General features: G+C 40.0%; 1 protein-coding gene across 1 annotated transcript in view; it reads right to left on the reverse strand.

The window, feature by feature from the left end:
• Window positions 1–12,612, reverse strand: part of CSMD2 (CUB and Sushi multiple domains 2) — a 972,861-nt gene that overhangs the window by 65,357 nt on the left and 894,892 nt on the right. Inside the window, 5 exon segments of the mRNA XM_006886423.1 lie at window positions 3,215–3,404; window positions 3,406–3,464; window positions 9,654–9,827; window positions 11,173–11,367; window positions 12,124–12,309. Of these exon segments, the coding sequence (XP_006886485.1) occupies window positions 3,215–3,404; window positions 3,406–3,464; window positions 9,654–9,827; window positions 11,173–11,367; window positions 12,124–12,309 (804 nt within the window).

Consider the following 12,612-nt stretch of genomic DNA (forward strand, 5'->3'; position numbering starts at 1 on the left):
AGGAAGGAAGGAAGGAAGGAAGGAAGGATGATCAAAGGAAAAGAAGGTAGGCAAAGATCCAGTGCACACATAATTGGAGTATATGAGGAAGGAGAATAATTAAAAAGAAACCCCAAAATCCACCACAATAACATAGAACTATAATATTTAAAACTATAATCCAAGGAAATGTCCCCCAAAATGTAAAAATGACCTAGGCCATCAGTGTTCCTTAGATAGTCAAAGGCTCGCAGTATGCCTGCTCAATACTATCTTTCATAGTCAACTCCAAGCATGACCTCATAAAAATACTATGTTTAAAGGAAAAAAAAATCATCAGAATCCTCAAGAAAAAGTCACCACCACCAAATAACCTGTAAGAATAATAGAATGAAACGAATATTAGCATTCTTGAGAGCAATATGTAGAATAAAACAAGAAATAGAAATATTTTTAAGAAACTCAGAGAAAGACTTTGCCACCAGGGGTTTTCTACCCTTCTGCTTTAGATTTGAAGGTACAAACCCCCCTAGTTTTAAGCATGTAAGAACTCGAGGAATATTGTGCAAATGAGACCTGTTTGATGAATCTACTGGAAGTTGAGCTTTACCTGAATAAGTGATAACTGGGAAAATTTTATCAGCATTGGTGATTTTTAAATACATTTAATAGTAGATCTGAGAATAAAATGCAATTGATAAGGGAATAGAAAATAATATATAGATGCACAGTAAATGATTTATGCTCTGATAAATGATACAATTAAAATGAGAAAAGAAAAAACAGGCTTGCTGGTTATAGTTTAGTCACTAGGCTAAAGCAAAAAGATATTAGAAATTTCTAAACCACATTTAAAGGTTAAAAAAATGGACTAACAACATTTAAATGTTTTTAGTACAGCAATTCCAGAGGTGCACGGTTCAAATCCACCAGATGCGCTGGCGAGGTTGTGGAGAAACTGGAACCCTGATTCACTGTTGGTAGGAATGTAAAATGGTGCAACCCCTGTGGAAAGCAGTATGGCGCTTTCTCAAAAAGTTGCAAATAGAGATACCATTTGACCCAGCAATTCCACTACTGGGAATATACCCTGAAGAGACCATAGCTGACATCCAAGCAGATATATGCACACTCATGTTTATTGCAGCTTTGTTCACAATAGCAAGGAGTTGGAAACAACCTAAGTGCCCATCAACAAACGAATGGCTAGAGAAGCTGTGGTATATTCGCACAATGGAATACTATGCTGCATTAAAAAACAAGGAACTCATGCAATATTATTCAAAATGGTTGACTCTGGAGAACATTATGCTGAGTGAAATATCCCAGTCACAAAAGGACAAATAATACATGATGCCACTGTTGTAGAATGGGACTGTCCTTGGGGTTGGGGAGAGACTGAGTAAGATGGGTTCAATAATGTATACTGCACTGAAACAGAGGAGGGAGAAAACTGTTTAAAAGAGATATATAACTAGGTATTTCTGTCATCACAGGAGACTAGAGCGAGGGCTACATGGTCGAGGGGACCTGGGGGAGGGTTTGTAAAACAATGAAAGAATCTTTTCTTTTACTTTTCCATAATTTTTGACTCATGTACTTATAACTTGTTAGTCAAATTTGTGTCTTCTAGGTTGCAACACCCCCATGATACATCTTCAAGGATATGAACATGTACGGCCAAGCACAATCAGTAAGAGTGCATCTAAATTCCAAAATCAATCTCCATAATAGTCTATGTGTTTCCTACTGCCAAAGGGGCCCTTTAGAGTAGTGAGAGAAGATCTTCACCCTGAAACCCACAGCGTCCCTTTTCAGCAGGAAGTAGCTAAGAGAATATGCCATCCCCTTTTCCTTATGAATCAGGGTGAAGTCTCTCTCAGGGAGGAGTGATAGGGAATGGCAAAGGACACACTGACAAAGAAGATTAATCAGAACTGGCTTTGACAAGCACTGTGGCGTCTGGACAAGAACAAACTGGGAGGAGGGTAGAGAGAATAGTGCAACAATGAATGAATGGAAACCCAAAATCTCTGTAAATGTTTATGAAAATTAATAAAATATAATTATAGAAAAAAAAGTTTTTAGTACAAAAGCAAAGAAAAAGAACAAAATACGTAGACATTAAAAAAAGATAAAACAAAAAGCCCAGCCAACAAGCAAACATGTAGTTCACTAAATACATTTACCATATAATAATTGCATAGAGTGTGAATGCAAGTGAATGAATCAAGTTCACCCATTATAAGAAAAGAATTCCAAATTTGCTCATGAAACAAGGCCTAACTCTATGCTGTATAAAAGAGACACATTTAATTTAAGGGATTTGGAAAGGCTAAAAGAAACAACTGGGTAAATGTCTACCAGGTAAATAGACAAAAGGATAAAAGTAGAGGTTATAATTCTAATATCAGACAAAGTAGAATTCTAACAAAAAACATACGAAAAGTGATAAAGAACATTTTTTAAAGTTAGCAATGAAATAGGCACTTCAAATAACAGAGCAGAAAATATAGGCGGAGGAAGGAAAATAAAAGTAGGCTAACAGGAATACTTAGCACACACATCTCAGAATAAAACAGATTAGGCAGACAAAAATTTAAGTAAGGATATAGAAGATATAAACAACTTAATCAATAAAGTGAATATATACCAATAAAAATATGTAGATAAAACGTGATAGACTACTGCCCCTTCTTCTCAAGTGCATATCAAACATGAACAACAATCATACTATATTGCAAGGAAATTAGAAGTAAATTTTATAAAGATGAAATATATGCAAGATGGTAACATATAAAATGAAAAACAATAGAAACAAAAAGGTCCTTCCACCCAAAAAAAATTCATCTAAAGAAGCTTCTTTTAAAAACTCCTAGGAAAGAAAAAATGAACACTTAATTTGAGAACTTCTTTAAAAAAACTATCAAACTAATAAAAACACAACATATTAGTTTGTGGAGCAAATTCCAGTCATGAACACACTTAAAAAAATATAAAGAAAAATGAAAAAGTAAGTAAATTACACTTGCAAATGAAAAGCTAGAAAAACAACAAAAAAGAACAAAGATGAAAGCAGGAATTAAATAGGTAGAGAACTGAAAAGAGATGGACAGGACAATTATGTCCATTTTGACAAATTCACAAAATATTCAAAACCGTCTAGGGAACCTAACCGTGAAGGCACACGTTGGATCTGAGCCCCGTGACTAAGGGGAGTGGACAACATACTTACGCACACAGAAAGGGGTCTTGCCCGACCAGTGATGATCCTGCTGGCAGATGCGCACAGACATGCCGATCAGGCGGAAGCCCGCGTTGCACTGGTACACCACGCTGCCTCGATAGTTGAAGTTCTCCCCATTGATGTGTCCATTTACTATGGGCTCAGGAGTCCCACAGTGTCCAGCTTTGGTGATAGATGGAGGAAGACAGGAAATCAAAGAGAAGCCAGTAGAAAATGAGGTGAGACTTGGCCAGGGTAGGGGAGACACAAAGATGGTGGGGAAATGGGCCAAGGTACATAACTACCCTGTGATGCCAAAAGATTTCAGTCGATCGTCTGTCTAGACTATGATGAACTGGGAAGTGAGTCCTGTTGGTTGATTTCTCAAAACTATTCAATGAAAACCCTACAGATCACAACAATTCCATATCCAACCTAAAGAGAGTGTACAACTCAGTGTATAGTTTCATTGTGCATGGAGACACCATGACCTGGGGATTTAATGGCAGCTAACAACCCAGCCACCCACCTCTGGCCCCATTTTCATCTATAAGTAGCCATTCAGGAATAACTTGAGGGATTCCAGACATGACAGAAATAATGTTGAAGAATTGGCAATGCCAAATCCTAACATTACACCCATTGACAGTATGTCCCTGATCATTCACCTGGCTTTAGTTCCTGTGTCTGTACATGGTTGAGAAATGATCATTATTACTTTCCTGTTTCATCTTTTTCTCATCAACATCCATCTACTGGCCATCTACTTCATGGTACAGGAAGGGGAAGATTGCTGTCTGCATTAAGGAATTCAAAGCTTAGCTATCCTGAAAAGAACTATGTAAACATAGGTGGTTTGAGCTACATCAGTTTTTCATTAGTTTTGAGTGGTGAGGAACCCAGACAAGAAAAACCTAGGTGACTTAGGAAATGGAGTTTGAGTAGAGTGTATTCCTGCTAGACTCTTTCATCTCTGTGCAGAAATAAACTTTGATTGTGTCCCTAACAGGGGCTTGAGATAGAAAGGGCAGCATTAATCACCTTGACAGACCATCCAATCCATCCTGTTATGTTTGTATGGCTGGGACTCTTCTTTGGACTTAGGAAGTGGATGCAAGGAATGTGAGGGAAGAGAACTTTATAATTTAAAAAGTGAGCAAGTCTCTGGCTCAGGTAAGAAATGGACTAGCTATGGGGGGAAAAGAATAACTTCATCTTTTTAAGCCAAGTTGTTTAATTCCTCCATCATTTGTTTATCTCCCCTCACCTCTTTACACACAACCAAATCACTACATGCTGTAGAGTTAAGTTATTCATGGCTACTGCAGGGGTATTAAGAGTAGAATTGAGTCCTACAGGGTTTACATTGGTTAATTTTTGGAGGCTGTAGTTGTAAGGTGCCATTGAGTTGACTATGACTCTCTGTGACCCTACGAACAACAGATCTGAACCTTGCTGTATCCTGCACTATCTTGATAACAGCCATCATGCTTAAGCTCAAGGCCACTGCTGGAGTCACTGTGTAAATCCAACTTGTTGAGGGCCTTCCTCTCTTTTGCTGACTCTCTCCTTCATGATGTCTTTTTCCACAGGACAGATCATCTGTTTTAGAAGCAGTACCAGGAAAGTACTGGGTTTTTCATCATACATTGTTGCTATTACTTTACTAGGCATGATGAACATATATAGGGATCAGTACTTCCTGCTAACTTGGTTTAAGCATGAAAAAACCCCACCAGTCCAAAACCACTTCACCATCATCACATCTAAGGAACACCCTGTTATACTTGCAAGACAGATTTGTTAGCTCTTTTGGCTGTCCATGGTACATTCAAAATTTTCTACAACACTATAATCCAAAGGCCCAATTCCTTATTCTAGCTTTCATATGCATATGCAGTGATTAAAAGTTTGGATCAACTGCACTTTAGTTGTTCTGCTATCTTTGTGACATCTCTAAATTTTAACACTTTAAAGAAGTCTTTAGCAGCAGACTTTCCCAGTGCAATATGACATGTGGTTTCTTCACTGCTATTTCATGTGGAGCTGAATGTGTGAATCAAGGTAAAATGAAATCTTTCATAACTTCAATATTTTCTTCATTTATGATAGTGCTTACTGGTCCAGTTGTAAGGATTTTTGTTTTCTTGATGTTGAGATATAATCCATATTGAAGGTTATAGGCTTTGATTTTCATTGGTAAGTGCTTCATGTTTCTTCACTTTTAGCAAGCGAGACTAAGCCACTTTCATATCACAGGTTGTGGATGAGTCTTCTGTCAATCTTAGGGCCATATTCTTCTTCATATAAACTAGCTTCTTGGATTTAGGCTCAGCATAGAGATTGACTAAATATGATGAAAGGAGATAACATTGATACACACCTTTTCTGATTCTGAACCAGGTAGAATTGCCTTGTTTGGTTTAAACTACTACCTCTCGGCCTATGCATAGGTTCTGCATAAGCAAAAGTAAGTGTGCTGGAACTCCCAGTGTTCTCAAACTTTTACTTGCATATCATATAATTCCATAATTTCTGCATTCTCTGATATCATCATTCATTGCAAATGGACACAAATGTAGATCTCTCCCAGTCAGTTGGCCAGGTAGTTGTTTTCCAAGTTTCTTGGCATACACATGTGAATACTTCCAGCATTGCACCTGGAAACATCTCAATCAGTATTCCATCGATTCCACTGGAGCCTCGCTTACACCAATGTCTTCAGCGGTGCATCTTAGACGTTTTCCTTCTGTACCATTAATTATTGATCATATACTACCACCTGAAATGGCTGAAAATAAACTAATTTCTCTTGGTATAGTGACTTTTTAAATTCCTTTACCTTCTTTTGATGCTTTTCTATGTTGCTCAATTGTTAGCCCACAGCGTTCAATATTTTGTCCACAGTATTTAAATAAACAAGTTTGTCCTTGAGAGGGAGAAACCAGGCTGCTCCATGGAGGCAAGGATTCTGACATACTTTGGACATACTGCAAGGAGGGACTGGCCCTTGGAGAGGGGCATTATGATCGAGAGGGTAGAGGGACAGTGCAGGAGAGGAAGACCTTCTATGAGGTAGATTGATTCAGTGACTGGGGTAATCAGGGTGGGTGTGTTGGAGACAGTGCGATGGGCACAGGACAGAGCAGGGGTTAGGGATATTGTACATAGAGTCACTATGAATTGCAAGCAACTTGACAGCACATAACACCATCACCACCACCACCACCACCACCACCACCATTGCAATTTAAGGCTTAATGTTTTTGTTTAGTGCTTTGAACTTGAGGAATATCAAGTGTCTTCTTCCCTTTTAGTTTTCTAACTCTAAGCTTTTGCATATTTCATTATAACATTTACTGGGCTTCTGGAGCCATGCTCTGAAATTTGTTCAGCTTGTTTTATCTTATCATTTCTTCCTTTAGCTTTCACTAGTCTATGTTCAAGACAAAATTTCAGAGTCAGTCTCTTAGCCATTTTGTTTTCTTCTGTCTTTTACATTCTTCACATCTGATGCTCTTTATACTATCCCACAATTCATCTGGTGTTTGGTCATTAAGATTCGCTGGAACAAGTCTGTTCTTGAGATGGTCTTTAATTCTAAGTGGGATATGCTTTGGCTCTCCTAGACTTTTTAATTCTCTTTTACCTTCAACTTGAGTTTGCATATAAGCAATTGATGCTATGCTCTGCACTTGACCCCTGGCCTTGTTATGACAGATGATACTTAGCTTCTCCATCATCTCTTTCCACAGATGTAGTTAACTTGATTCCTTAGAATTTATTCCTATGAGATCTATTTATATAGTTGCCATTTATGTTGACTAAAGGTATTTACAATGAACAGATTTTTGGTCTTGTAAAATTTTATCGTGTGATTTCCAAGTATCATGTGATTTTCCAACTACAGCCCTTCTCTGTTTATAATTTTACATTCCAATTATTACTAATTATCAATATATCTTTTGTGTTTGGTCATTCTGCATGTTTGGCCAATTTTAGACTGTAGAAACTGGCAAAGAAAATGTAATTTAACCATCACTGGCATTTACAGCTAATGCAAACAGTTGAATAATAGCTGTAATAACTTGTCCTCTTTGTAGGCATATTGTTCTATCACTGATCATGGTGTATTTTAGGGCACACCTTTTTGGTGATCAATGTGATGTGGTTTCTCTTTAATTTGTCATTTCCAGAATGGTAGAGCATGTGATTGATTCCAAATGGCCATTATCAGCCCACTTCAGCTCACCACTGCCGAAGATATCTTTAAGTGTCCAATTTCACTTTGAAAACGTCCCATTTTTCTTAGATACACATTCTACACATTACATGTTCAGCTTGTTAATGGATATTTGCAGTGGTTTCTTCTCATTTTGAGTTGTGCCCCATCAGCAAATTAAGGTCTTGAAAGCTTTACTACATCTAACTACACCATTAGAATCAACTCCACGTTTAGGAAATAGCTCTTACACAAGTGTATTCTGAATGCCTTCTAACTTGAGGAGCTCATCTTCTGCCACTATATCAGACAGTTAGCTGAAGCTATTCATAAGGTTTTCAGTGGTCAGTTTTTTGCAGAGGTAAATGTCTGTATCTTTCTTCCTTGTTTTCTTTAATCTGAAAGATCTGAAGAAATCTGTCTACCATGGGTGACCCTGCTGGTATTCAAAATACTGGTGGATTAGTTTTGAGAATCACAACATGGAAGCCATCACATATAAGTAGTAATATAAATCTATATATGTTGTAGTTGTTATGTGCCATTAAGTCACCTGTGACTTATAGTGAAACTATAAACAATAGCTCTGAATGCTGCTCTATCCTGAGCCAATCTCAGTATCTCCAACACATCTACCCCCCTTAACCCAGCTACTGCGTCAATCCATCTCATACAGAGTCTTCCTCTCCTGCACTGTCCTTCCACCCTTCCAAGTATGATGTCCTTCTCCAAGAACTGGTCTCTCCTGACAACATGCCCAAAGTGTGTGAGACAGAGCTTCAAAATCCTTGCCTCTAAGGAGCAACCTGCTTTCAACCTCTCCAAGACAGATCTGTTTGTTCTCTTGGCAGTCCATGATATATTCAATACTCTTCTCCAGCACCAGAGCTCAGGGGCATCAATTCTCCTTCTGTGATCCCTAGTCCCTGTCCAGGTTTCTTATGCAAAGGAAGTAATTGCAAAGACCATGGCCTGTAACAGGCATATCTTAGGTCTCCAGACTGACATTGCTGTTCTTCAGTACTTTGGAGAAGTCTCTGACAGCAGACTTTCCCAATACAATTTGTCTTTTAATTTCCTGGCTGCTGGTACCAAGAGTGTTGATTGTAGAGCCAAGCAAAACAAAACTATTAACAATCTCAATCTTTTCACCATCTATCATGATGCTGCCAATCGGCCCAGAGGTGAGAATCTTTGTTTTCCTGATGTTGAGCTTCAATTCATACTTAAGGCTGCAGTCCTTGACTTTCTGCAGCAAGTGCTTCAGGTCCTCCTCAGTGTCAGCAAGCAAGGTTGTGTCATCTGCATAATGCATACTGTTGATGAGTCTACCTCCAATCTTGATGCCACATTTCTCCTAAGAGAGCCCCGGCTCCCGGATAGGACACATCCCTGGTGTACATCCTTCCCAGTTTTGAACCATGCAGTATTTCCTTGCTCTGTTCTGACAACTGTCTCCTGGTCCAAGCAGAGGTTTTGCATTAGCACAATCAAGTGTTCTGGGATTCCCATTCTTCTCAGAGTCAGCCACAGTTTGTTGTGATCCACACACTCAAATGTCTTTACATAGTCAATGAAACACAGATAGACATTCCTCTGGTACTCTCTGCTCTCAGCCAAGATGCATCTGACACTAGCTATAAAATCCCTAGTACCAAGGCTTCTTCTAAACCTAGCCTGCATTTCTGGCAGTTCTCTGTTGATGTACTCTTCCAGTCATTTTTGGATAATCTTCAGCAGAATCTTGCTTGCATGTGATATCAATGATATTGTTCTATAATTTCCTCACTACTGGGTCACCTTTCTTTGGAATGGGAACAAATATAGATCTGATACATATAAAATACATATCTATCTATCTATAGAGAGACAGATATATAAACATAATAAGCATATTACAGGAATGTGTCTCTGTAAGTCGCCCAGAGGTGGACAGCTAGGAGTTCACAAGTACCAATATAATGCATCTTCCTGATAAGAACTCATCTGAAGTTTGTCTCATCATATTTGATGTTCTTCTTAATTCTTTCGGATACAACAAGAGAGTTTCAGTCATAGTGGATATCCAGTAACTGGTGCTAACTCAGTTTAGATTAAGCATTTTATGACAGTGGATAAAATACTACTACTGTTTAATAATGAACCTCATCATTGTGATATGGAAAAATTGAACTTGTTCTGTGAAGGAAAAAGAGACCAAACAGGGGTCCTGGGATGGCCACTTACCAAGGCAGCGAACTTCAGAGCCACTCCAGAGCCCATTGGCCATACACTCCCGCACCCTGGAGCCCACCAGTGTGTAGCCAGAATTGCAGGAAAAGATGGCTGTTGCTCCATAGACAGACAGTGTTCCGATGCGGTGTCCACTGGGGGGGACGGGAAGATCTCCACAGGAGATGACTGAAAAGATCACAAGGTGCTCAGTGAGCCAGACCTGAGGGGAGGAGGGACTAATGCTGGGTCTGATTAGCTAGAACAGTGACAAAAAGACTTGGCTCATCTTACCCTCCAGGAACCCACTAACCACAGCATGAGTCTCATTAACCAGAACTGAGTAACCATGGTACTCTATGGGAACTCGCTAACACCACGGCATGGGTCATGATGCTGGCATGCCTGGAGGTACACTGGAGCAGAGACCTTCAGCTGTGGGTGTCATCAGAAGCACCCAAGGAGTTTCGTTCTAAAATGCCAGGCTCCACTCTAGATCCATGACTCTCTATTTCTGGAGACATGTCCCAGGCATGTGCATTTCCCCCCTAATTCCTCACATGACCCAACTGTGCAGCCTGGTTAAAGACCCAGCAATAGAGTGATGGTGATTCTTGAGGATGCTCCTAATGCCAAGGTGGACACTGAAGGTCAAGTCCAATTGCCTTGTTCTCTTCTGCCCTTCCCAGTACCAGTCTCACTTTCCATCTTAACATCTTTGCAGTCAATAGCTGGCCTCTGAGATGAGGACTAGTCACAAAGACTGCATTAAAAATATGAGCTGTTTCATTTAATGGTACAGTTACACATTCATAATTTCTTGCATTTTAGTGTATATGGGGCTGTCTGTCTCTATAGAACCGTTGACTAGGATGCCATATAGGTGTGTTTAGTGGTAAGGAGTTGTGCTGTAACCTACAGGCACGGGGTTCAAATCTACCAGCCAGCTGTTCCATGTGAGATATAAGCAATCTTCTCTCATGCAATTTACTGCCACTAAAAATGTGCTGGAGGATCAGCTATGGGTTGGTTCCAATGTGTCAATACATAACAAGAGTATGATGCATTAATACAACAGTGTTCTTGGCTATAGGAATGGGACAATAGTACCTTCTCCCATTCAGCCTCACATCCCCCCTTTTTAATTGACCATCTGTCATCTTCTTCTCCTTTATAGCCACTTCCTTCTTCTATGTCATCTTTACTGAATGATATTATCAGGGCTGTTGTGGGTACTGTGCTTCAGCACTCAGACCTCACTTTGGAAATTAAAATTCTGAGCATAGGGCAGGAACCTCACTAATGCTGAATAAATGAATTAGTACATGCTTGCCTAAAGAAAGACAGCTTTTAATAAGATGATAAGACACTACTTCCTTCAGGGAGTAGGCAATTTTGCCAGCTGCTAATTCTAAATCTTCAACAGACATATAATGTAGCCCCATTTTTTTGTTCCACTTCCTCCCCATGTGTGAGACAGTTCAGTGTTGCAGGTACCATGTCTAATTTGCCCACCCCTCCCTCCTGGGCTTACTTTGGCAGGTAGGCAGAGAGTCCCCAAGGCTCCATTTGCCACTGGCCTGACAGCGGATGACCCTTTGGCCAGTGTAGTAGTAGCCAGGGTCGCAGATAAGCATCAGCTGGGCCTGGAACTGATACTGGGTCTCAAAGATGAGCCTCCATCGCCCATGCTCCACACCGATGCTGCTGACATCAGGACAGGTCACAGCTGGAGAAACAAGGGGCAGGAAGGAGAATAACTGATTACTTATCCACACTGGCAAGAACCCAGAGCTGGGGCCTGAGAGACCGTAGGACAGTAATGGTTAATCCAGGAAGCATCAGTCCCCTGCCAGGCTTGGTAAGTGAATGAAGTGGGCTGGTTGGGGAATATGGCAAAAAGGGGGTGAGAGGATCCTACAGCATAAAGGGATGGGGCATTCAGTCAACAGTGAGACTGAAAGTTCCTTTTGATTGGATCTTTATCTTTCAAACAAAGACAGAAACTTAGATTTTTATGTAAAATTCCCCAATTTGAAATGTTAGAGAATAATTAATAATTTTAAAAAAATCAACAGTGTAGGTCCCCAAACCCCCACATCTTTGGAAAGGTTATGGTCCATTAGGTTTATATGATCTCTGTCTTAAGTTGAACTCTTGCTCCATCTAGAGTTCTGTGACTAAGGGACACCCATACAAATGCTCTGAACTATAGTTTCTCCATCTAAAAGGCAATGAATGGATCTGATTATTCTTAAGATCTATGATGGCTTATGTAAACATATCAAGCACAATGGTCTATCAGTGCTTTGAGATCACTTTTGAATTGGAACTCCTGCGGGCAGAGGACACCACTCTTGGAATCCCTCAGGCTCAACACATGTGGTCTTCTCATTATTGAACCTTTTGCTCACTGTTTGTAGGACTCTTTTCAGCTGCTCACTCATCCCTCCTCTCACTGTGCACCACCCACCCCAGGACTCACGGACACACTGTGGCGGGACGTTGTGGTTGCTCCACAGGCCTGTCTCCAGACACTCCGCTGAAGCCTCAGCCCCTGCCTGGAGGTGGAAGCCTTCACTGCAGCTGTACACGGCCTTTGTCCCCACTGTGTACTCCTTCCCAAACACCATCCCGTTCTTGGGGGCATCAGGCAGCCCACAGGAAAGAGCTAGCAAAGGGGGAAAGAAGGACTTCATCAGGATTTCTTGGCTGAGAACATAGTTTTTCATTTCCTCTCCCTCAAGACCTCAATATAATTTTAGTGAATAACAAATAACAGTGGGAAATCTGATAACAAAAAAGAAAGTGGGAGAATCCTCTGCACACAGGTGGAAGATTAAAAAATATTCTTGAAAGATAGAAAACAGAAGTTGTATTGATGGACCAAATAGGCCAAAGGTGCCTCCACCCCAAAATATATAGGAAAGGCTACTGGATAAGGCCAGTTTTCATATATATATATATACATATA

Source organism: Elephantulus edwardii, unplaced genomic scaffold, assembly GCF_000299155.1.
Source record: "Elephantulus edwardii isolate Elephantulus edwardi_28Jun2011 unplaced genomic scaffold, EleEdw1.0 scaffold00049, whole genome shotgun sequence".
Lineage (NCBI taxonomy): Eukaryota > Metazoa > Chordata > Mammalia > Macroscelidea > Macroscelididae > Elephantulus > Elephantulus edwardii.